The sequence below is a fragment of the Bombyx mandarina genome, chromosome 21 (assembly GCF_030267445.1).
Source record: "Bombyx mandarina strain Sakado chromosome 21, ASM3026744v2".
In the NCBI taxonomy this organism is placed as follows: Eukaryota; Metazoa; Arthropoda; class Insecta; order Lepidoptera; family Bombycidae; genus Bombyx; species Bombyx mandarina.
In genome coordinates this window covers 7534205-7561566 of record NC_143227.1, presented here as the reverse complement: position 1 = coordinate 7561566, position 27362 = coordinate 7534205, and the positions used below count along the sequence as shown (strand labels likewise).

Below are 27362 nucleotides of genomic sequence, written 5' to 3'. Positions count from 1 at the left end.
GTAAATTCTTGATATAAATCAAATTAAAATGTAGCCTGATGAACATTAAATACCAAACTTCAAACAAAAAAGATTGCTGATGTCCGAGAAAGTGATATTATATGCTAGGGAATATTACATGCAAAGGCATGTAATAAAGTCTCAAAAAGGTCTCATACACAATACGTTAAGTTCGATAATACTGATACGAACAGGTCTCGGGTTCTTAGATTTTGTAAATGATCCATGGGAAGGTTTTTGTTAAGTCATTGTTACAAACGATGTTTTGAATAACATTTTTGCCAACGTATAGATCGTTAAGTGGGATCAAGTTAAGTCTTAGAATAGACAAGAGTAAAATATTTTGTTATATCGAAACTAAAATTCTGAAGACAATGCACAATTAGCCTTATAATTGATATTTCTCAGACAATAAATAGTGTAATTTAACCATTAATGGAGGTCTAAGAGATGGATCGTAAAAAATAATTACCAATACTTTTATTTGACGAATGCCACGATTTTTTATTTTATTGATTTTCTGATATTGTACTTTGCATTTGAAACATTTCTGAAAGAACTCACAAGAAAGTAATCACTAAACTTTATGAAAGAAAAAATGGCAAAACAAATTCTATTTAAATAGGTTTGTTCCATGACGAAAACGGGAGTCAAACGTACGTCATGAGTAAAACGTAGAAATGAAAAATAAAAGGAAGTAATTTAAGAAGATTTGGTGGTCAATACTCTATAGCATCCGACACAGTAATTTTAGGTTACTGATCATGATTTAATTTCAGCCGATACAACCACAACTCCTACACAACACTGTATGAAAGAAATAGCTAAAGGACTTATAGCTACTTTACTAGCGATTACTGAAACCGATAGACGTCATTAGGAAAATACGGTCGAATGAGGTTGAAGTGCCAATTATACTGAAATAATAGTTATATTTATGATTATAGTTATATTAAATAATAGTTTTAGTAATAACGATTAGTATGAAATAATAGTTAATTTTATGATTAAATTCGAATAGGTTATTATTTTGCGACCAAGTAGATGACATGTTGATTTCATCCAGCGAGATATCATTTCCGGCAAAATTATTCAAGATTAGGGGGATATATGTACATTTTTATGATTCAAACATTGATACAGTTGCATCGTTTGATGTGAGTACACCGAACGTCTTATGCTTTAGGCCACGATGACTTCCTATTATAATGTTAATAGTCTCTCGAACTATTTATTAAATGATTACGCGTGGCGAGCTATCTTTATGAAGAGGCACACCTGATACTGCACGAGTAAATAGATCTAGTACTATTGCCGACTAACCAAAACATAAGCTTAGCAGTAATTCCTTTGTGCTAATTTTTGATAGAATGATTTGAAGTTCTGCTGTGGAGCCGTCTTGTGTTCTGATTTAAAGTATGGACAACCATTTTATATTAGACCTCATAGGGAGACCTGTCTTCAGTAAAGACCTCAGTCTCATGTCTCGGTGTCGATGGCCAAATTCTACATAACAAGTAGGTCGTAGACCTAATCACTCTTCTTCGAAATAAAAAATACACTTACACCGAAATACCAGTTCTCCGGAGTCCAAACAATATCTATTCATGAAAATAATAGTAATCCTTTCATACATTCTCATCTCTAGAGAATATACCGGATTTGGGCTGAAGATTGACCCTCGGTTTATTATGTTGCTATAGGTTCTTGATAGCCCAAGAGACTTGATCAAAAATGTGCCTTGATATGAACAATATAAGGTCAAGTGAAGTGTTTCATTTTTGCAAGATATATGATAAAGTTTATTATAAAGCATAGTTTTTAACGTATGAAGCTAAATAAATAAAACATTTTACATCATTTTTATAATATTTATATTATTTTGCATTGATGTATTTTTGCATGTGTTTGCGTGGTGTCCCATTTGTCATTTGTTTTTTTTTTTTAATTCTTTACTCTAACTGCTTTTCCAGGTATCGAAAAACTGGTTATAATAGCTTTTACATAATTAATTTACTGTATTGGTTGGACTAGAGGCAACCGTACATAATTCAGATAGTAAACTAGGTTTTATTTCTGTTATACTAAGTAGTGTCATTTTATGCATTTCTTTGGTAGGTCCGCTGCGCGAAAATTCAAGGAGTCAACTAGACTCGCAACTCGCGCGGTTATAATATTTATATTAAAATGTCTATACGTTCACGACTATTTCTGCTCTAAGTACTCATCATTGACCAATGTAATAGAGATTGAAATCTCACATCTCGTATTTAATTTCTGACATTTCGAATACAGTATAGTTTTCTTTTAAAAGTATCGCACGGTTCCGTGAAAGTAGTTTTAATTATCTCTAAGACTCGCGAAAGCCGAAGAAAATACGAAACTCATATTTACAATATTAATTAAAATGTTTTTTTTTTTGCTCAGATGTGTGGACGAGCTCACAGCCCAACTGGTGTTAAGTGGTTACTGGAGCCCATAGACATCTACAACGAAACGCATTACTGCTTCACGGCAGAAATAGGCAGGATGGTGGTACTTAACCGTGCCGACTCACAAGAGGTCCTACCACCAGTAAAAACCACCAATGTAGATACAGTGGCCTGCTATTACAGTGGCATATGCATATCGTCGCTGTCAAACCAAAATCTGCTATGTGCACTTTTTGAGATTTTTACTTCTTAACCTTTTCGTATAGTTCACAGTTCTATCTACCTTATAAAAATAAAACTGTTATGTGTCTACAGCTTTAATATTTACCTATAGCTTTCATTTGAGATAGTTCTTAAAACGACGATATGCAGTATCTATATATTAATAAGTGAAGGAAAAACTTTGTATCCCTTTTTACGAAAATTGCGCAGACGGAGGAGTATGAAATTTCCCACACAGATAGAGAATATAGAGGAGTGCCGAATGCTAATATTTTTTTTAAATTATGCCTAAAAAATACATTAAATCAATAAAAAAAACATTACACACACTACCATGTCAGATGTATGTCATGTCTTTGACGCACACACACATGTACTATTGACTATATGTATGTTGTACTATATGACGCACATACTATTTATTTATTGTCAAACTTTTGTTCTTGAAGTCTTAAATTGAGAATAGATTTAATATTGTTTGTCTTTATTAATATTTTTATATAGTGTAGTCTTGGCGAAATTTGTGATTATAGAAGTATAATAGTCTTTGAAAATAAAATCATAATAGTGTACAAACTTATAATTTCAATTAATTATAGTCGAATTTCGACTACCGGGCGACCACTAGTTATGTTTTAATGCATCAATGTAAACTAACCTATATCCTATGTTGGGTTTGTGCTTGGCTGTCCCTCCGCCTTTGTACGTGCCGCCGCCCAGAGCCCGTTCTTCTCCGAAGCGTGGATACTCGCTGTGAACGCCAACTAGAGCTACGCCTGCCTCCTCCCCGCTCGCGTCCCGCCCCCCGCCGGAGTAAGCCTTCATCGCACCCGGGATCGAGAGTGTCGACACCGGCTTTCGCAGCTGAAATACACCGAAGTATTCTGTCAGTGCGGATCCTAAGCTTAATCCGTTTGCAATTCGGCAGGCTGTAATTGCAGCGGTAGGCAGCGGCTTGCTGAAGTCCATAGGCGACGGTAACCACTCACCATCAGGTGGGCCGTATGCTCGTCTACCTACAAGGGCAATGAAAAAAATAAAAAAATTATATTTCTTTCTTTTTGCAATTCGTTTGCAATTCTTAAGGTGGGTGGCGCATTTTCGTCGTAGATGTCTATGGGATCTCTCCTCCTCCTCCTTGCGTCGGTTTCCCCATTACTGAGGGTCGTGGTCATGGCCTTATCTATAGATCTAGTAACCACTTATCACCAGGTGGGCTGTAAGCTCGTCCACCCATCTAAGCAATGAAAAATTTTTTTAAAAAAACTACCTTCAAGAACGTATGCTGGCTTTTCGATTATTAACATGAGGATTTACGATCGATATTTCACAAATGATCTTGTTCGTAAAATTAATGATCTATTTACAAACTTCAGGTACAATTTCAACAACATTAAAGGATAGTTATATTGCTTCAATTAAGTAAAAATTGAGCGGTAGATTAAGATAATGCTTATTAAATCGCATTTAATAGTGTTTTTGAAAAATATTCAACACGGTTTTACACACACACACACACACATATTACGATATAATTTTGATTTTTAATTGAGACTTTGATCTCTTGCCTCTAGTGGGCTGGTGATAATCACGTTGCAATAATTATGAATTCCGGTAACCACTTAATTATCAGATGAACTTTGAGATAGAAGAAAGTATTTTTGTCTATTGTGCTTTAATTTCGCTTGATATTTCAATGACGGATTCAAATAATACTAGCAAGTAACTTATCTGTAGTTACTTACATACACAGAAAAAAGTTAAACTATTCTTGTCTTATCGTTAAAAATGTGTTATTTTCAAAATTGTATAGTAGCAAGTATACATATAGCAATAAAGCTTAATTTAGCTTATCAAGAAAACAGCTACAGAAATCTTAAGTTCCATAAATCGACAATACATTATTTTTGTATTTCTCTTCGATTTTCCGCCTCCCGGTCAAACACAAAGAAAGCGTAAGTAAGTGAGGACCGATCCTTAACCAATATCGTTAAATTCTGCTGTCCTACGTGTAGCGAATCTCTAAGTTGTATTATATAACACATCACGTACCGGAGCGAAGAAAAACGATTAAGTTCAAGTTATAGCTTATAGTCGTATCTGCTGATTCACTTATCTATCGATCACGTTACGTTAGTAATATGATACATAATAATGTTACCTATGTGTTTATAAATTGTTTTAAAAAGAGTAAATGTAACCCTTATTTCAAGAATAAATACATAACTAATATATGAAAGTTGATTTTGAAAACAAAATTTGTTAATTTTATTAATTTTTTTCTCCTACCTACGCCGAAAGTTCGGTTTTCCTCCCGCTGTACAGGGAAGAAAGTCTAAGTTTTCCTTCCTGGGTACTGACAAGTGCGCATGCGCGTTAGTGTCTACGTCTGCTCTCACGCACCTAAATTTCTCCGCCATTATCCGGTTCTTGTTTAATTAGTAGTTTATTTAAAAATAAAAAACAGTTATATTGTTTTCTTCTGAGTGCCCCCCCCCCCTGCCCCTGGACCCCGGCTTGGTACTCCACGGGTGCTAAGTTTTCCAATGTCGAACTTTCGGCCTGGTAGGAGAAAAAACAGTATGTGCACCGCAGGAAAAAAGTAGGACATCTCATCCCGCGTGTTTGCCACCCTCGCCTTCGGCTCGCTTTTCTCCCTTGGTGCACAATGTACTATTACTTGTCGTAATCATACAACTTGTAATGTATTCTGGTTTGAACTGTTGGTCTAGAATATGTTCAGCTTTGAAAGTTGAGGCAGCCGTTGTAGTATACTGTAGCACTGAGTGGATGGTGGCATTTACATTAATGTCTTTAGGTTCCATTTTCCACTTAACACCACCTCGGCTCAACCGTGAGCTCGTTTACCCAATATCAATATCTAAGTAATAAAAATAATCCTTAAATGAATTTTGCTGTCCCAGAATTAACAGATATGCGTATAAAATGCTAAATCATATAGTTTAATAATCATTGTTTAAAAATATTTATGCCCTCTAAATCATAAATATATATATCAAAATAAATTTATTACAAAGATAAAAAGCTTAAAACAAAAAAGAAATGCATGCCACTAAGATATAGCCCATAAAATGTAATTAGACTATTACGGAGATCAGGTCAGACATTAAAAGCTTCTTAAGCTTCTCTTAAACTGGAAGCAACTTATCTCGAATGTGCGGCAAAATTAAAATTAGTTAAAAGCATGCGTCGAGCTTTTAAAAGTTAAGATTATACTAAGGAGTATCCGGAACGTAGATTTTTAATAAAAACGAGAATTATGTTTAATGTTAAAAGTTTACTTATAAAGTGCACAAATGGAAGTAAGCTTTTTATCTCTATATATAAAAATGAATTTCTGTTCGTTAGTCTATAATTTGGCTAATTTTGGTCTTGAATTATTTGTGGAAGTCCAGAGAAGATTTAAGAGGTAAATAAATATGAAAATGATCGGAATTAAATAAAAATATAATAACAATTTTGTTTTTCCTTTGATGAGTTCCCCGTCGGACGGATTCCTTTTGTTTGTTTTAAGTTTATTTTATGCAACAGTTTAGGTCTTTTATCTATCGATTGAGGTACTACGAAGTCTGCTGGGTCAGCTAGTAATTTATATTTATCGCGTTCAGAATGTGGGTCTTAATATGAGATCCTGGTTTCTTTGGTTATTTCTAGGTAGATATTGAGTAATTGTGGATTACAACCTCCTTAGATCCGTTAACGAGTCCCAAGGGCCCAGAAATGCTCATGTTTTCCCATTGGTGATTCCGGAATGCGTTCCTTGGTTCAAAATGTACGCTCACTATACGTCTCTATGATCCTCGTATATTAATTTGAAAATTTTATTGAATAAAATGATTTAAAGCTATGGATATTTTAGGACAAACTAAATTCTACATTAAGTCCAACACTGAAACACTATGATAAGTACGGTAAGACGTCTTTTGTCTGTAAATTTAAATGAAAACTTAAGTCTTGAGAATTGATGATACAAGTTTCGCAAAACATTTTTATATAATTAAGTAAAGGCTTAGGACTAAATGGTATAGGAAAAGTAGCAAATGATAGATATGTAGGTATTACAATGCAATTTCAAAGTAAAAGATACTTTGGAAGATGTAAATACATTTTATGGAAAAACGGAGGAGAAACATGTGACACATTCATAAGTTATACCAACATTAAAATTCAACCGAAAAGCCGTCCTTTAGCCCAATGCCACCAATATTACCGAATAGAACTGCGGTATCACGTCGGCACTTGGACCGAAGTTGGGCGTTCCTCTGTAATGGCACAATTCGTATAAAGTATCGTCTCAGACTTTGCAGGCTTGTATAGAACCCTTTGGGTAGCCTCTGGACGTAAAACCTCAAATTCGTTGGGTTTTCAATTAGATTCGTTGTCTCTAAAAGCAAGTAAGCCAAGAAAACTATTTCAGTTGGATGAAACTGAAATTTTACTAGTGTTTTATTACTTTCTTGAGATGAGGGTCAAAAATTGCTAAACGGAATCAATGTCTTCTCAAATTCGGTTGTTTTCTTTGCTGCACACTTTTAAATTATTAACAAGAAAATTGTATATTATTAACGGACGTTATAATTATTAACGGACAGTATACTGCACACCCACTGTGAAGCAGTTTTGTGTCCTGGTTTCTATTTAATACAGCGATTGTACCATATACCAACTTCACCTTTGAGGTGCACACCAACATCCAATTTATAATGACTATGAGCTTATAGTATACTACTATACCGGCATAAACCATGACATCTGTCTAAACATGCCAACACTAAAAATCCACATCCATTAGTGACCATTAATAAAAAACAGCTACAGTAGGCAGCGGCTTGGCTCTTCCCCTGGCATTGCTGAAGTCCATGGGCCATGGTAACCACTCACCATCAGGTGGGCCGTATGCTCGACTGCCTACAATTACAATAAAAAAAAAATATAAGTGATTTGGAATCATGGGTTCACAAAGAAGTAGGAGCAAAATTCACCGCTTAATTTTTTTTATTTATTTTTTATTGCTTAGATGGCTGGACGAGCTCACAGCCCACCTGGTGTTAAGTGGTTACTGGAGCCCATAGACATCCACAACGTAAATGCGCCACCCACCTTGAGATATAAGTTCTAAGGTCTCAAGTATATAGGTAGTTACAGCGACTGCCACACCCTTCAAACTGAAACGCATTACTGCTTCACGGCAGAAATAGACAGGGTGGTGGTACCCACCCGCGCGGACTCACAAGAGGTCCTACCATCAGTAAGTAAAAGTACCACCAGTAAAAGTACCACCAGTGAAAGACTTACAGTCACATATTAATTTTAATATAGGACTATTATTATTGTACTCTTGGCTACGTTTCTCCAGTCAATATCAACGTAGCATATCTGTTTTAATAAATCGCTGTTTTATTAACCTGACAGATCAGATTCTAATCTTGACAGGCACAAGAATTTATCGATGATAGCTATCGACATTCTACCATTATATCTATCGCACGTGACATTAGGTTGATTAATCATCATAAATACAAAACAAAAATCCCTATAGTTATGTAATATAGCACTTTATTTTTACGACTTTGAAATAATTAAAAAAACACAGTTTTGCTTGTTAGCCGACTTCAAAAAAGATGTAATTCTCAATTCGACTGTTTTTTTTATGTGTGTATATGACAAAATTGTTTTTTATTTCAAATTTTTAAATCTTATCAAGATCTGATCGGGACTTTGGTTGTCCTTATTAAAGCATATTTAAGGGATTTGACAATTTGACTTTGATGATACTCTCAGTTTATTTTGTTGAATTGAAGACTATTTTATTTTTTGTTAAAGCATTGTGTTTTTTTTTATTTTTGTTTATTTAATGTGATTAAATGTAGAACAAAACATTTTTTAAAAGCTCAGGAACATTATAACGTAATCAATATTACTAGTACTTTTCGATTTGTTGAATCTACTTGTGGTCTTGTAGTACTTGAGTCAAATGCTTTTTCTGTCTTTTTTTAATAAATAGAACTCAATATAAAATCTTTAAGTAGGTCAGAATTTTCGCTTAATGTATTTTTAGCACGAATGAAAGGTCAGCAGAGAGGCTACTAGAAACAAAGTTAAGCTTAAAGCACTGACTGGCTTCGACGGTACCTGAATAACAAACAACGTTGTGAAGAAAATGAACTTGTGTTTGGACTCGATTATTTTATTCCATTGGAACTATCTATAGTTCTATTTACAGCTTTATATGGGAAAATAAGTACACACATAGCTCACTTTGTTGTTACTAGAGAGTTACTAGAGCTTCTAGATATGACATACGAATGTATACATGTGAGCGTAGTCACCCAACTTGAGACATGAGGTTTGAGTCGTGAGTCTGAATTGTTTAATCAGAGCCACTTTTCCTTTCAAATTGGAACACGTCGGAGCTTCGCCAAAAGAATAGACAAAATGATGGCATTTATTTATGATACTAAGCTTCTATTCTATTCTAAGCTATGATATTAAGCTTCATGTTTGAGAGGTTTGGATGTGATAGTGTTGCCGGTAATATTACTAGTATTGTCGACCACCCACACAATATATAATACTAGCGACCCGCCGTCGCTTCGCTTCGGAAACTGTAAGTTATTATTAATTTATCCACTATTTAATGGATGTTATTATACATATAAACCTTCCTCTTCAATCACTGTATCTATTAAAAAAAACCGCATCAAAATCTGTTGCGTAGTTTTAGAGATTTAAACATACATAGGGACAGACAGATATAGGGACAGAGAAAGCGACTTTGCTTTATACTATGTAGTGATACCACGGACCGTGGATTTATCTGTACAACTTAGCTTACGAGTGAAAACGACATGATTCGTTATTATAATTTAATAATTCATAGCTTTTGTAATTTTTGGTTTGACATGTCCTTCTTTAAACGAGTCTTGTGGAGAGTACTTAGCGCTAGATAGCGGCTTGGCTCTGCCCCTGGCATTGCTGACGACCATGGGCGACGGTTACCGCTCACCATTAGGTGGGCCGTATGCTCATCTACGTACAAGGGCAATAATAAAAATAAAAAAGAGATTTTGAGCACCGGAGTATGATTTACTAGATTTAGCTCCAAATTACCTATTTTTACCGACCAAGTTTTGTCTCTGACAAAGCGCGGACGTGAATTGTTGAGAAACAGGAGCTTTTACTAGTTTCCAACTCCAACATAGCTTGGATGCAGGAAAAACGAGCGAGCGAAATTTCGTCGATTTTCTGCTGCCAAAAAGGCCTAATTCCCACAGCCCAATATTAATGATACAGGATGGTTCTATACAATAAACGTATCCAGAATACAACGAAATTTCCCAATAAATTTAACATGTATGAAATTTCCAAACAAAAGGATTTAATTGCGGTGCACCCATTCAAACTTTAAATTTACATGTTATAATTGAATTGTGTCGAGTTTGCGAAAGACAAATAATTGCAGGAGCAATTTGGATAACTTACTAGTTTAACGGCCGTCTGGTGTAGTGGTAAGTGACATGGTCACTACACAAGGGGGTCGCGGGTTCGAATCCCGCCAACGGAAGATATTTGTATGATAAATATAAATGTATTTTCCAGGGTTATGGATGTATATTAAATATATGTATGTGTATAATAAAAATATTACATTTATTTCCGTTATCTGGTACCTGTAACACAAGTTCTTTACGAACTTACCACGGGACCTGTTAACGTGGCTGATTGTTAGTAAATATTAATATTTATTTATATTATTTATTAAAAAAAAAAAAGTTTGTAATAGCTTGTCGGACGCTGATACGTATTTCTTTACTCTTTGCGAACGATTATAAAATATTTTTGTATTATTGGTTACCACATTGACAATAATCTTGCTAGTATGATTTAAAAAAAAACTTATAATACATGATTTATATACCACGGTGGATGAACATGTTATTTCAACTGAGATAACAAATCTGATAGTCAACACAGCAAAAGTTTCGAGCAGAGCTTTGTGGTTTATTAATGTCAAAGAGTTTGCTCGTTCCAGTTTCACAGCACAATAGGGATGGCGTCAAAATTGGATATCGTTAAATAGGTAAGCTTAAATTAATACGATGAATGATCAAGATCATACGAAAACCAAACCAAGCAAAAAAATAAGTATTATTGATGAGGTGCTATGACCACCACAAAAAACTTGGTATGACATCACCTCTTGGTAAAAGTCAGAATAATAAAATACATAGATTAAATTTATTGAAACCGTAAAATAAATGCTGCATAAAATAATATATTGTACTGCGTATTATTGAAAACGTTCACCCATGGACATCGACAACTTTAGATACGGATGAAGTTGTCATGAAGTATACTTCATGCTTTAGACTTGTTTGAAAGAATTCTGGTAATAGCCCTCTATATATAGGGTGGAGACTTGATTCCAGAATTTCAAAGTACACGGAATAAGAATTGTTTATCAAGTCCTGATCAAGATTTTCAGCTGTCAGGTAAAACTGATAAATCCAACTCGATGCTGGATTACGCAAACTGCCTTTGCGTTTCGTGAACTATGTTGCATAATGTAGTTACTGCTGAGTTTCATGCAGCGTTATAGCGAACGATCAGAGAAAATAAATAGAATTGTTTTAATTAGCCATCACGAAGTACTTTTTTATTTTATTGAGTCACCATAGAGCAGTGTAGATTATACAGATACATGTTCCATAGAATAGTGTTACAAACTATTCTTAACAAATATTCCAACACATACTAGTCTGTCAAGAAAATACCAGGAAAATAACAATAATACACAACATTTTAGGTATTCACCCAAATGCTATATATATACACTTACGCCAATGAATAATTCAATCATCAAAACATTTTTTAAGTGCTTTCTCCGAAATTCAGTTCAATTTGCCGCCAATTCTTCTTTATTTCTTCTTTTTTGTCAAAAATTCGCTCACAGTGTAAAGGCGCATTATCGTGGTGCAAAATCCAAGAGTTTTCTATACACAAATCTGGCCTTTTTCATCGAATTTTCTCTCCTAAACGCCGCATAACGCAAAAATAGAATTATTTATTTGCCATTTGACCTTCCGGCAAGATATCCGAGGGCACAAAACCACGATATTACAAGGAAACAGTCAACACGACTTTCACTTATGTTATTACTGGTGGTAGGATTCTTTGTGAGTCCCCGCGGGTAGGTACCACCGCCTTGCCTATTTCTGCCGTGAAGCAGTAATGCGTTTCGGTTTTAAGGTTGGGGCAGCCGTTGTAACTACACTTGAGACCTTAGAACTTATATCTCAAGGTGGGTGGTGCATTTACGTCGTAGATGTCTATGGGCTCCAGTAACCACTTAACACCAGGTGGGATGTGAGGTCGTCCACCCATCTAAGCAATAAAAAAAAAACTTTGGATTGACTTTGGCGTGGTTTTCTCATTTTCAATCCAGTTGGAAGGCGTTACTCCGAGGCCTGTGACTAGTTTGCGTATAAAACCCATAAAACATACGTCTCGTAAAAAGAAAAATAAGCCAGTAACAATACGTTTAATGAATGTTGGGTCGGGATTGACTCGTTCTACTAGCATGTCCTAGGGGATTCTTATACGATTAAGTTTTTGGAGAAAATTCAGGTCTTTTGGGACTAGGCCAGCGGCAACATGTTTAATACCGAAGCGATAATTTAAAATATTACGGATCGACTCGCGAGAGATAGAAAGTTTGGCAGCTATATCTCTCAAACTTGAATATGAAATTTCAGTCACAATTTCCTTTACTTTCGCGTTGTTAACTAAGTTTCAGATGTTGATGGCCTAGCAAATCTTCCATCGCGTTTGAACGGCTTATACCACCCACAAGCACGTCTTTATGATAAAATTCACCGTAAGCCTTCTGTAACATAATATTCAGTGACCCCGAACACGACATTCCATTGGCGATGCAAAATTTCAGACAAACTCTTTGTTCAAAATGTTTGTCCAATATGAAATTCACACTACAAATTAGACGTGATATAACTAAAAACAGCCCTATATTTAATCTAAATAACAGATTCAACTCGACTGTGGTGCAGTATTTATCGCCCCTGACTGTGGTGCCGAGGGTCGTGGGCTCGATCCACATCGGGCAAACATTGTGTGATAAACAGGTTTATTTGCTGTCATCAGGGTGTTTATAATATATATATTTATTTGCAACGATCGGGACTTCTGGCAGGATTTGGGGCAAAGAAAAACATTCTTTGCCGATGTCAAATGTTTAGAAAAATTGCATTAATTGTATGTACCTAAATATGAATTAAGGTTGTTAATAAATGCTTCTTTATCTTTATCTTTATATATTTAAAGGTATATAAGTATGTTTGTGAGTCCCTGGGACCCATAATACAGGGAATCCTAAATTGGGAACGGATGACCAGATGATGCGAAATTTGTTACCCGTTATTAAAAAAAAACCCGATCTCCGCACCGATCATTCATTCCCAATACTATTTTGACTGAATGTATTTAATAGTACATATCGACGCTTAAAAGGCAAACGTGACTAAGCGACAATAACTGCTTTATACATAAATGATAGGCAATAACCATATTCGATGCGCAAAAAATATATATTTCTACGTCTATTTAAAATCATTTCAATCCTACAGCTAGATTCGTTAAAATAGATTTCTTTTCAGGTATTTCAAGTTTAAATTAGTCTACTGTAAAGTTCACGCATTGTCGCTTAGTCACGTTTGCCTTTCAAGCGTCGATATACAAAAATTCCGTTGTTACTTTATCAACAAATATGCGATTTACATTTTTCAAGCAATCGAGGCTAAATGCAAAAGCAGTTAAAACGAAAAGAAATAGTGAGCAATTAAAACCGCCTCAATTTGAAGATAAACTTGAACCCAACGCGATTCTGACATTTTCTAGATTTATGAACGTACGTGCCCCGTAACGTAATGAACGGATTAGAACAAATTCAACATTCTCTCGTTCGTTCGATATCTGTTTTACGAAGGATGCTCTTCGAGTGCAGAAATTGTTTTTACTTCTATTAGCAGACTGGAATATCATAATAGACATAAATAATAGACTGCCTGTTCTGTCGATCGTAATCCATCAAAATATACGAGCATTTGACCATTTAAACATTTTTGAATACGCTTTTATTAGCTTTACACGTATGTATGTAACGGAATCTTTGTACATGATTTTGACCCCCTTCAAAACGTCGGATTAATTCGAAATTTGGTATAGTTACTCATTAAGAACCGATGACAATTTAATATTTAAAAAAATATTGAAATAAATTGAAATTCAAGTACATGGTATTCATTAAATTCAAGTGCATGATAGATATTCAATGCATTGTATCAGTCAGTAACTATAAATATTTTATGAACAGATATGAGTAGAAGGGTTATTTTGATAATGTCCTGAAAAGCATCCCACGATTTTTTACAATAAAATCATTTTCCTTATACTATTTTTAATTCAAATTTATTAAAATTTATATTCTATTTTTAGTGGGATTTTCTATAAAAGCGTATTTTGTTAGTTTTTTTAAACTCTTTTTTTCTATAGCTGTAATATTGATACATGATAATTCTTCTTGAGTGGCGACCGACAGACGTAGCGTGGCTAGGCCTTCCATCTATTGAAGTTCGCGGGGATCCGATGGATGCAGGTAGCCCAGGACCGATCTTAGTGGCGAGGATTTTTATGTCCAATAGTGGACATCTGTCGGCTGATAGAATAGTATATGTTTCCAAGGTATTTCAGAATGATATTTAAGAGTTCCGATAGCCACTAAAACTTAAATGAACTGTGACGGCATAATCGACATAACAGCAAAACCACGATCTTTTATGTGTTATATTAATTATTTGTTTTTAATAATAAAATATTTTGATTATTTTAAATAAACCAATAAAATCTCTCAGACTTGTCTAGTTCTACATTTTCACGCTATGCCTGGAACATTTGATACAAGTAGTTTTCTTTGAAGCCTGCTTGGGATGTTATTTGGTATATTAACGTACTTTCTCAAACTCCATTGGTATACATTTTAAATTTAAGAAATAAAAACTATTAGAAAAGAAAGTGAAGTAGAAACAATTTATATACAGTAATCACCCAACAATAACTAACCTAGTCTATTTTATTTCCAAGAAAGATCATACATATCTTATCGTTCTTATGACATAAGTGGTTGATCGATAGAATGTATTAGTCAAATAGGCAACAACCATAACCGCCCAACTATTACGAGACTAACCTATCCCTGTTAATGGCTTTGAATACTGCATTAAATATTCCCACATTAATTGTTATAAATTAAAAATATTTTAAATAAAACAGGTTCTTCCGGAAGGTCACTGAAGAACCACATTGCAGTTAGTGTATTCGTGTTGAAGGTTACTAAAAAAACTGCATTCTCACATGCAATATTTTATGTCAAGGTATTTATGAAATAATAATGTAGCTGAATTAGGATTAGTTAAGTCGTAAGTAAGTTAAGAGAAGGTTTAAAGGGTAGGTAAATACGAAAGTTCTTGTAATTAAATAAAAATAACATTTTTGTTTTTCCTTTGATGTGTCCCCCGTCGGACGGATTCCTTTTGTTTGTTCAAGTTTATTTTATACAAAAGTTTAGGACTTTTATTTCTCGTTTGAGGTACTACAAAGTCTGCCGGGTTAGCTAGTGCTAAATAAAAAAACTGGGAACTATGTGTTAGATAACGAGAAATATAAGTTCATTGTTAAAATTCAAATTGAGTACTGGTAAGACGTGTTGTCAGCTAGTACGGGTAGATACAAGGTATCTGTTCAGTTCTGCCGCAGAGAATATCGCAAGCAAGTCGCCAGACAAGCGCTTCCAAATAAAAGGTGAAAATGTTCTTAAACAAGACTTTGGACTAATCTCTTAAAATAAAATACAATACATAGGCTCTGTAATGTTGTCTATACTAATATTGTCAAGAGGAAAGATTTGTTTGTTTGTCTGTATTGAATATGCTCTAAAACTACTGAACCGATTTGAAAAATTATTTCACTGTTTGGAAGCTACACTATTCCCGAGTGACATAGGCTATATGTTCTTTGAAAAAAAAATTAAAAATCCTTACTAAAACTCCAATAATGTAACCCAAGGTGTAAAAAAATTACCTAAAATATTCTTTACATCGCGTGCCTTGCGAAAACTATTGATGATAGAATAAAATAATGTACTACGACTTTGTAGAACACATTATTATTTACAAAAAATGTCTAGACAGCATATGTCTAACTATTATAGTTATTCCGCAAAACAACGTCAAATATCGTTGAAGTTTTTGTTAAAGACCCGAGCGAAGCCGGAGCGGGCCGCTAGTTATTCATAAATACACCGATTTTTACAATTTCACGAAGATAAGCCATTCAAAGATAAAAATATTGATGTTAATGTGAGGAATCCAATAACCAACTACATCAGCGAACACTAAAATATTACATTACATTACAGGGTGGAAATCACGATGACGATCTCAAAAAAGAAAACTGAAGTATGAAGGTAAAATGTATCATAAAACGTGCCCCATTACTCCAAACACAATCTATCAATTGTGTCCATTTTATGAAATACATAATAAATAATAAAGTTTGCATGATTTATGATTGGAATTTAAAAGGTTGGTAAAGTTAATGGAAGGGCGGTTTATGTGGTTTTAAGCTTGCTACAATAACTGATATTATTTAGTCCAATGAGGGCAAAAGCAACTTATAAGCTTAAAAGCTATGACCTTTTTTGTATAGCTTAAACCCGGTGTTAAGTGGTTTCCGGAGCCCATAAAACCCCGTTTCGGAAACCTTATGCTCATATTAAATTAACTGAACATGTTGTTCTAATTATAATTTGATATAATAACTAAATACTGCCGTATATATTGCCGTATCCAAAACAAACTTGATTAAATTAGTCCATTATTGTTGTTCAATAACTAAACTGAAGAGAACTGTATGATGATCTTGCTCAAATTTGTTTTACCTTCGTCCTTTTGTATTTTCAATGGTTTCCATTTTACTGTTTAATTGCACATCTATCCATGTAGTTCCAATGGCTCATTGATGAATATCGCCATCCTAAGATCGAGGTCTCAAATGCATTGAAATGGGAAACATGATTGTTTTTGCCATACATAGATTCTTGCCCGCTTCTAACATGCCACCACACCACTAATATTCAAGAATTGATTTAAGAGTAGTATCGGTATCTAAGACAAAGACAGTCACCACGACACTAGTATAAGAATATAGCTTCTACGTAAAAAAAAAAAACTCAACAACCTGAGGGCAACCTAGGGGTTGAGGCTGCCCGGCCCACTACCAGCTAGCGTGCTGCCGTGGAGTAATATTATCATCATTTTGATAAAAGAACAATCGGTTGGCTTGTATCACGCCCTGATCCCGTAGGCTAGTTCTGGTCCAACAAGGTATTCCAAGACACCAGTGGCACCATCTGAACGGCCTGACGGACCTCATAGAAGTTACGGCTCGAAAAAAAAAAGTCGGAGTCTTGTACCTGTACTATTATATTGTTTATAAATAGGACAGACTAATTACAAATAAGAGCCCCTGGCCTAATTTGGATATTTATGTTGAGGTACTGATTTTTTTTATTTTGTTGTTAACATCTACTAGTGGTAGGACCTCTTGTGAGTCCGTGCGGGTAGGTACCACCGCACCGCCCTGTCTATATCTGCCGTGAAGCAGTAATGCGTTTCGGATTGAGGCAGTCATTGTAACTATACTTGAGATCTTTAGAACTTATATCTCAAGGTGGGTGGCGCATTTGCGTTGTAGATGTCTATGCGATCCAGTAACCACTTAACACCAAGTGGGCTGTGAGCTCGTACATTTATCTAAGCAACAAATAAATAAAAATACTAAAATTAAAACAACCGTATTCGTTTTAAAATTCAGAAATGAAGCAACGTTTGTTATATAATTCAAACTGTTTGTTTTTGTGTGTCAATTAAAGTTACCAACAAAGAGTTGACGAAGTTCGATGCTTATATACAAGTTAATTATAGTGTAAGTCATCCATCTTTGTCCAATGAAAGAAAACATTGATCACAATACCCTACCAAGTTCAAGTGGATGATGGATGGGTTATTTCTTGGAAGGTTACGAGCAACAAAATTGCTTGTCATAAATAGAGTATCCTAGTTTATTTTAAGAGTTTCTAAGAATATCATAACTAGTAATAAAGAAAATTATCGGTCTGTATGGGCCCACACTCCCACCCTTCTATATCTGTTGCAATGTAGTTATGTTCCATGGTTTTAAGGGTATGAACACAAAATGATTGAAACTTTTACCACATGTGAGCAGTAACAGTCACGTTGTGATGTCCCCTGGTAATTATTATATGTAACTATACGTGAGACCTTAGAATTTATATCTCAAGGTGGGTGGCGCATTTATGTTGTGGATGTCTATGGGCTCCAGTAACCACTTAACACCAGGTGGGCTGTGAGCTCGTCCACCCGTCTAAGCAATCAGAGAGCTCGGGTCTATAAATCAAAAACAAATAAAAAAGATAAAAGAACCCATCTGAAAAGTATTGATTTGACCTAATTTAAAGTACTGTCATGATTTAAACTGGCGTTTTATTATTATTCTCACTCAATAATTCCCAACGCTTCCTATGTTCCACAATTTCCGTAAACATAGAGTAATAAATTGTTATTCGTTAAAATATTGATATTGTGCTAAGTACCTTCAAAATTTATATGAAATGATCACTAGCAATTTACATTGAATAGATAGTTCGAAATTTGTTCGTAATTTTTTTTATTTATTGCTTTGATGGGTGGACGAGCTCACAGCCCACCTGGTGTTAAGTGGTTACTGGAGCCCATAGACATCTACAACGTAAATGCGCCACCCACCTTGAGATAGGTGGCTTTGACGGCTGCCCTACCCTTCAAACCGAAACTCATTACTGCTTCACGGTAAAAATAGGTAGGGTGGTGGTACCTACCCGTGCGGACTCAGAAGAGGTCCTACCATCAGTATCATGTCCTATATCCTTCGGTAATATAAAAAAAATCGAAAGATATAGGAATAGACGTTCCATACTCTAAAATAAAATTAAGATTATAACATATTACTTTAGGGAAACCCCAAGTCCCAGCGGAAGGCTCAGGTCTATGGAATATAATTATTACCTACCTAATTATTGGACAAGGAATGAGATTACTCTTTACTTACACATTTAAAACCCCCACCTAACATTCTTTTAACTTGCGAAATAGTAATTTATGTATATACATATATCTACATCGTTGTTAAATCAAAATTCTGTGAAAGTTGACAAACATCTTGTTACATCATTCGCCGAAATAACTACTAGGTAATGGGCTGACGATTAAAAATCTGGTTATTTAAAGCAACTTACATATGTCAAAGAGAAGCTAACTAATAAAAATAAAATAAAGAAAAATATACGTTTAACACGGAGATAAATTACTTAATTAGCGCTTTTACTCTAATGATTAAGCATTATTTATGATGTATTTATTGGAGGACTCGGACACCATTTTGTGAATGGTATCAACATCTATCTACATTTAGGTTGAAATTTTATTTGTTTTATTATAATAACTATAGTGTACAATGTCCTACTATTGAAATAGTAACGCTTTACGTGAACACGAGAAAAATATTAACAGCTAAAAGTTCAAAATAATCATATTTCGATTTTGGTATAATTAATGGTTTGAGTACTTTTCGTTAGAGTACAATCAATATTCGATGCTGTCTTTACGTTTTCTCGGGGATACTATTTATCTTGCACTGTCAACCCCATAATAGAGTTCAAGCTAATGAATAGAAATAGTGACTTTAGACAAATTTGTAACGTCGGTATAAATACATTGGTAATAATTTGGATTGGAACTTCTAATAAAGACTTCCGACTTCCAAAAATAGATGACATTTTGGTAACCATGCCACTAAATAACAAAAAAAAATTGTTTTTTTTGTTTTTTTGTGGTAAATTGTATGATAATGTTTTAGGTTTAAGCATGCCAGACAACGATTTTAGAAAATTCATTCATTTTAGAATTTATTGCCAGCCATAGACAAATTACGTTACAATTGGTCAAAATTGCAAAATGGGAACTTCATAGGTAATGACCTAATATTATGCAACAGACATGAATCTATGCACCAAAGTTAAAAGCTTGGACGCGGATTTTGGACACGCAGACTCTGTAAATTATGAACAGAAAGATCTCATGACAATTTGAGAGAGAGAGAGAGAGGAGTGAGTGTTGGGTTGACGTCTGATAGAAGAGAATGGAAGAGAAAAATTGACCGTGCCGACTCCACCTAATGGGATAAGGTGAAGAAAAATAAGAGAATTTGGATTTTTTTTATTGCCCTTGTAGGCAGACGAGCATACGGCCCACCTGATGGTGAGTGGTTACCGTCGCCCATGGACTTCAGCAATCCCAGAGGCAGAGCCAAGCCGCTGCCTACCGAAATAGGATAGTATTACTATTCCATTAAAATTAAACCTCAATCTCAACTTAGATGGGCAATGACTTTTATGATGTTTAAAATCGCAACTAAAACACGAGGTGAACAAAGAGTTAGTTCATCATTTTAACATTTTATATCACTGTCGCTCGGCTGCCTATGGCCTTTTTTTCTGTCAGAACGAACGACCATAACAATTTTCATGTTGCTTACATACACGTTTGCTTACTTCTTTACATGCAATCCCGACCGACGCCCTCTTCTTCGACATCGCGAAGGCGTTCGACAAAGTCTGGCACAACGGTTTAATTTACAAACTGTACAACATGGGAGTGCCAGACAGACCCGTGCTCATCATACGAGACTTCTTGTCGAACCGTTCGTTTCGATATCGAGTAGAGGGAACTCGTTCTCGTCCCCGTCAACTGACTGCCGGAGTCCCGCAAGGCTCCGCGCTCTCCCCGTTATTATTTAGTTTGTATATCAATGATATACCCCGGTCTCCGGAGACCCATCTAGCGCTCTTCGCCGATGACACGGCTATCTACTACTCGTGTAGGAAGATGTCGCTGCTTCATCGGCGACTCCAGATCGTAGTAGCCACCATGGGACAGTGGTTCCGGAAGTGGCGAATTGACATCAACCCCACGAAAAGCACAGCGATGCTCTTCAAAAGGGGTCGCCCTCCGAACATCACTTCGAGCATCCCACTCCGTAGTAGGCGCGCAAACACCTCCGCCGTTAGCCCCATCACTCTCTTTGGCCAGCCCATACCGTGGGCCTCGAAGGGCTCGACGAGCGAACTAACCCATAGACACAGCCCACTGAGTTTCTCGCCGGATCTTCTCAGTGGGTCGCGTTTCCGATCCGGTGATAGATTCTGCGAAGCACTGCTCTTGCTAGGGTCAGTGTTAGCAACTCTCCGGTTGAGCCCCGCGAGCTCACCTACAAACGTTAGGGTGAAGCTGAAATAGCCTCTCAAGGCTATCAGCATAGGTAGGAAGGAAAAAAAAAATTTACATGCATACATTTTAGTACGATAAGTTGCGAGGCGCATTACAACAAAAAAAAAACTTATGAGCCTCTAAAGAGCACCGTATTATATTAATAGGGTATAATTAATTTTTAACAGGCAACGAAGTTGATGGCGATCTTAATAGGCAAGAAATAACTAATCTGTAGTCTAGTGTTTTATTGTAATTATGTGTAAATGTAATCTTATTAAAATTAATTATATTAAAATAAATTAAATTACTTTATTTAAATCAAAACGAAGAGTAGAATGAACTGTGCTTAAGTAAACAACTTATGCTAGATCATTAACTACTCTGCACGTGAAAAAAACACCAAAGATAATTCTTTTTTTTTTTATCAACTTGGATGTAAGCATTTACTAGATTAGAGCTTAAGGTCTCCATCCAGTTCTGCACGCGACCGTCACCCTCGCGAGCTTAGAATACGCTCAACTGTCAGCTAAGGGTAGGTACCACCTAAGCATTTTATGCTAGTTAAATAAGAAGACACAACATAATTCAAACTAATTTTAATCGCATACTACACACAAAACTGAGGAAAGCTTAACAATAGTTTTTGTCTAATGATTTACAATAACTGTTATAAAACAAACTTTATCTTTATATCAAACTTGGTGTAATGAATCATAAAATTTCATGAATAACTTTAATATCTCACAAAAGAAAAGGAATATGACTTTTTTGGACACGAAGTTCCAGTGGACCTGCTTCATATTGAGGACAAAAACTTTTGACAGCGGACTTTATAATCTAGAGGACTATCCTTTTTCCCCAAAGTGTATATCGAGTTAAAGCATAAATAAATGGAATTTGTTTGCTACTTGCCTATTCATATTATGTGTACAAAGAAACCGAGTGACTATTATTTAATAAATGTGTTAAAGCTAGGTAAAAGTTAATAAAACTTCTGATACAATTGACGAGTTTTTTTCTGATGGATAAACGAACCTAAGCATCACCTGGCTTGGAGCGGTTATTGCAACTTATTTAAAAATTAAAGGAAATGACATCTGCTGCCAAACTTAAAACATGAGGTCAGAATCTAATTGTATGAAATAGCAGCTGCTCAGCTCTTTAGAGGAGATAAGAGGGGTAAATAAGTAAGATATGATACCACAACACACGTTACGCTACACGCTGATAGTACTAGGATGGATGGTGTGAATGTAATAATAGTCGATCAAAAAGAGTCGCATATCCGTACCGATGATTCATAGATCGGATAGACTATACTTGAAAATATTATTTAGTATTTTTTTAAACTCAACAATTGAAATCCATGACCGTGAAAATCAACGGTAAAAATTTTAGTGTTGACAAATAATATAAAATTTGTTCAATCCAAAAGTCGCAATACTCGAAAAGTCTAACATATGTTTTTCGTTCATAAAAAATCATCATCATCATCATTTTCCTGCCCTTCTCCCAGTCACCGGGGGTCGGCGCAACATGTTTTCTCCTTCCATACTCCTTTATCATACACCATTTCTTCGCTCACTTCCCTCTTACACATATCGTCTTTCTCGCAATTCATCTTTCTTCTTACGTCTACCTCTTTCTTTGATCTTTCATTCATAAAGAATCATTTATATTCATAAACATGTTTGTAAATTTACTTTTTCCTAAATTGCCGATTGTAGCCTTTACAGTATATTTTTAAATGAATCTCCGTTTTTTTTCCATTTTAGACTTACGTTGTCAAAAATAAGCTGTCAACCATAAACGCTCCTAAACAAACATGTGAATACGTCGCTTTAGCAGAATAAAAATCACATGGAAACACTAGGGACACACTATATTACAGATTTTCATACGATGTCGTAGTCCCCCAACGTTGTGAATACGTTTTGAGAGCATACATCACAACTTAAGTACTGTCGCTTAACTTGTAACACGAGATCAAAGATTAAAAATTTATGCCAATATTGACTTAACATTTAATTTAAGTTTTTAAGGTAATGATAAACGATGAATAAAAACTGTTGCTACGCACATCGTCCCGAATGTTAAAATGTAAAACTCTTAGGTGTTCGAGTCTAAGCCGTAAAGTGCCACGCGCGAGCATTGAATACTTTTTTAGAGCGGCCATTAACCTCATCCACTTCATTATCATTGTTCATACCCACATAATAATATATCGTATTGAATTTTCATATGATAGCCTGTTCCATTTTACACCTAAACAGTACCACCTTTTGCTAGTTAATTACACATTAATACTGTAGTTTTCGATGAGTCAGAAACGACACGAGACAGAAAAAGCACGTTATTATTTTAAGTTGCGTTGAACTTTTGTTTGAAAATTTTTACTATTATTCGCATTGTAGAATAAATAGATAAACCAATGTTTATCTTAATGACAGACAAGCATAATTCAGTAACTAAATAAAATTCGCCAAACATAAACAATAAGCAACAGTAATAAATATCAAGTGTCGAACAGAAAAGTTATTTGATTCTCAAATCAGAGCGTCTACGTGACATGTCGGTTGAGCTATTTATCAGAAAAACCGAGTGGGCGAATCCGGCCTCAAGTAGTTCGTATTTCTTTCCTTTGTTTTTTAATTCATAAAAGTAGTATCCCCATCTATTTTCCTTACCCGTCTTAGTTCCTATCTTAATAAGAAAAACGATAAGCACCATCCTATTCATATCTGACTTTGAGTCAAACATGTGTTAGGCTTAGGAATAGAGTAGTTAATAAAATTCTATCGATATATAAAATAATTGACTTGCGGAAGAAATTTAAGTTGTAAATGCAACCCGTTATGAAGACTAGCAAATCTCAAACAGTAGGAATAAATAATGGGAAAATGCGCTGCAGTACTATACATAAGAACCTAACTGAAATTCAGCGAATACAATGATTTGTGTCTCACAAGAAAGAATAATATATCCCTTGACAGAGCAGGAAAGACTCGCGGCAGTTTTACGAGTGGTCATTATCCAAGATAGATGGAGAACAAAACCTTCCAATTTATGGTCCCCATAAAAAATATTTTACGAATAAGCTCCTTGCATGGAAATGGTATGGTTTTGTTATGGATCTATTTCCAATATACACTATCCTTAGAGCTCCTGCATTATTAATGCTGTAGGTACGTCTCTATTTATAACCGTACTTCGTACCGTAATTCATTTAACTCAACCAAATACTCCGTTTCAAGTATACTTTAATTTTAATGATTGTTGTCAATAGTTCTTTCACCTCTCCTTAAGCGAAATGTTCATAACGAAAATATTATCGAAAATGATAATCGAACCGTGTACCTATATATTTTGTCTTTAATGGTTTTAAAGTAATAGCAGCTATGTTTCGAAGTGCAGAGTCTTAGAAAAGAAACTTTTTATCTGCTTGTGCCAAAGCCAACTGAGTTGCAGCAAGCATACGTTGGCCAATTTTTTTTGGACAATACTGTTGTCTGCGGTTAACGAACCGTACTGCAACCCCTGGGTTATTTTTATGCAGGGCGTCGCCTTTTGAGTTATTTTTACAAGGAAAACTTTTGAGATCAGTTATAGCAATTTTTTTCTTATAATTTGGCGCTAAGTCGTCTTGTCACACACTATGTTATCCTACGAGGTATCCCCGCATAAGGGGAACGCGGGGTATGTGTATATTAACCTATGAAGTTGCCATTTTACAATATTGGCATTGGCTTTACAATTAATTTCTACAGACCCAGCCCACTGAGTTTACTGTCACATCTTCTCACTAGGTCGCGCTTTCGATCTGGTGGTAGATTCTGCGAAGTATTGCTCTTGCTAGGCTAGTGTTAGCAACGTCTTTAGGTTAGAGCCCCGTGAGCTCACCTACTAATCTGGTTACGCTAGCGTAAGCCTCTAGGTAACCAGCTGAGGGAGGGACAAATACATTCTAAATTCAAATGTGTTTTATTTAAATAGTATTCGAATTCTGGGCTCACTTGGAATACTCATGGCACATCTGCTAATAACTGCTTAGTGGAACTTATAGATTTCAGAATGTAAATTTCACTATCCATCGTGAAGTATGAGGTTTAGGTCTCCATTATATAACTACTGTAAAATCGGAACACCTAACTGTAAAAGTATGTAAGATGAAGATATGTGCCGTTAGGAATAGACATACAACTGACGTACTCATAGGCACGTTATGAATTCATTGACTCGATTCAAATAATATCCACGTTAACATTTACAGTTTAAGCACAAATGTAAATCGTGCAAGTCGTCGTGGCCTAACGGATAAGACGTCCGGTGCATTCATGTTGAGCGATGCACCGGTGTTCGAATCTCAGGCGGGTACCAATTTTTCTAATGAAATACGTACTCAACAAATGTTCACAATTTATTTCCACCTTGAAGGAATAACATCGTGTAATAAAAATGAAACCTGCAAAATTATAATTTGCGTAATTACTGGTAGTAGGACCTCTTGTGAGTCCGCGCGGGTGGGTACCACCACCCTGCCTATTTCTGCCGTGAAGCAGTAATGCGTTTCGGTTTGAAGGGTGGGGCAGCCGTTGTAACTATACTTGAGACCTTAGAACTTATATCTCAAGATGGGTGGCGCATTTACGTTGTGGATGTCTATGAGCTCCAGTAACCACTTAACACCAGGTGGGCTGTGAGCTCGTCCACCTATCTAAGAAATAAAAAATAAAAAAATTGTGTGTTCTATGTGGATGATTGATCATCACCGTGACCCAAAATTCAATATATGGACGATAAAAATCTCATTACAGCATAAATTATTCACCAATCGTATACATTACGATTCATACAGTCCTAGCAATATGAACTGGTATTTTAATACGAGAGTTCTATTTATTCGTTGTTTAGACAGTCGATTTTTATGTTCTTTGACAGCTACTAAAATGAGAGAGACCAAAGTTCCACTAATTTTTTTACCAATTTTTTGTCCGTGCATGATTCGGAGATTAAAAATTTTCAAGAACTTCAGCTTTCTTTTGATATATTTCAATCTGCGATTTCTTAGCAGTAAAAATATGAAAGTTTCAGAAGAGCACTGTCTCGGAATTATTTTTCCATGTGTAAATTTTCTATCCAAACAAATAGAGCATGAAAGATAGATATGGCATTCTTTTGATATTTGACATATAAGTTTACATGTACAGCATAAAATTTATATTAATGAATAGGTATTAAATTTGTAAACCATTCAGGTTCAAAATGTAATGAATAAATATTTAAAAATGTTTTAGTTTTTTCCTGCAGAATAATTTGGATATTATATAATGAATGACAATATGCTTAGACCACTATACTTCATATTTAAATTTATTTCTTCTCGATGTCTTTTTAATGAAATTTTTGAATGTAACGTTTTAAAGTAAAATACGCTGTACAAAGTAACTGGTCCTTATTTCTACATTATACAATTTGTTATAATACGAAAAAGGTTAAGGCAATTTTTCACATCTTTGTACAGAAGGCAACTTATCTATTAATGAAATTACGCTTAACGTTAAATCACAATTTATTTTATCCTGTTATCTTAGTAATTACTGCAGCGAGGTCACTGCCTAACGTTTGTATCTTCACAAAAATAGCTTTTATTTTCTATACGTCACGGTCTCATTTTATTTTGACGTATTTACGTGTGCGTGACTCGAGAACGCCCATGTCATTTCTCGTCATGGGCGCGGGGAAGCTCCAGCGAGTATCGTACACAATAAAGATTTTAATTTAAATAGTCACAAATAAGGCTAATAGCATTTTGCTTGACAGACGTGTTCAAATTTCGTGTGCTCGTGTACAATTCCATGTTTGAGCTAAACTAAATACTTTCGTGAATCAATGTGTAAAGACGTTAACGATGTGTTTTATGTTTCGGCCAGTGCTATCGAGTTAAAGTACAAAGATTAAAATGGACGATCGTAATGCAAAAAAGTATATACCTGAGAATGATGTTCTGAATGTAGTGAAACGAATACTTCAGTTTCTTCACACCGTATGGTTTAAAATATTTCCAATAATATGTGTTATGAGTGTCACTCTGCGCCGAACTGTGCGTCGTTCTAAAATTTTCAATAAATATAACTAATGATTCATATGGTTTGAATGATACTTAAATCGAGTGAGTTGGAGAAAGCATATTTCTGTTTATTTGTGCGCCTCGGTATTTAAATTTAGACGC

General features: G+C 35.2%; 1 protein-coding gene across 14 annotated transcripts in view; it reads right to left on the bottom strand.

The window, feature by feature from the left end:
• The window catches only part of SK (small conductance calcium-activated potassium channel), a 248143-nt gene that overhangs the window by 18782 nt on the left and 201999 nt on the right, over window positions 1-27362 (bottom strand). For all 14 annotated transcript variants that reach the window (XM_089736387.1, XM_089736385.1, XM_089736390.1 and 11 more), the window contains one exon: window positions 3313-3518. In XM_089736387.1, coding sequence (XP_089592513.1) covers window positions 3313-3518 — 206 coding nt within the window. The remainder of the gene's footprint in view (window positions 1-3312; window positions 3519-27362) is intronic.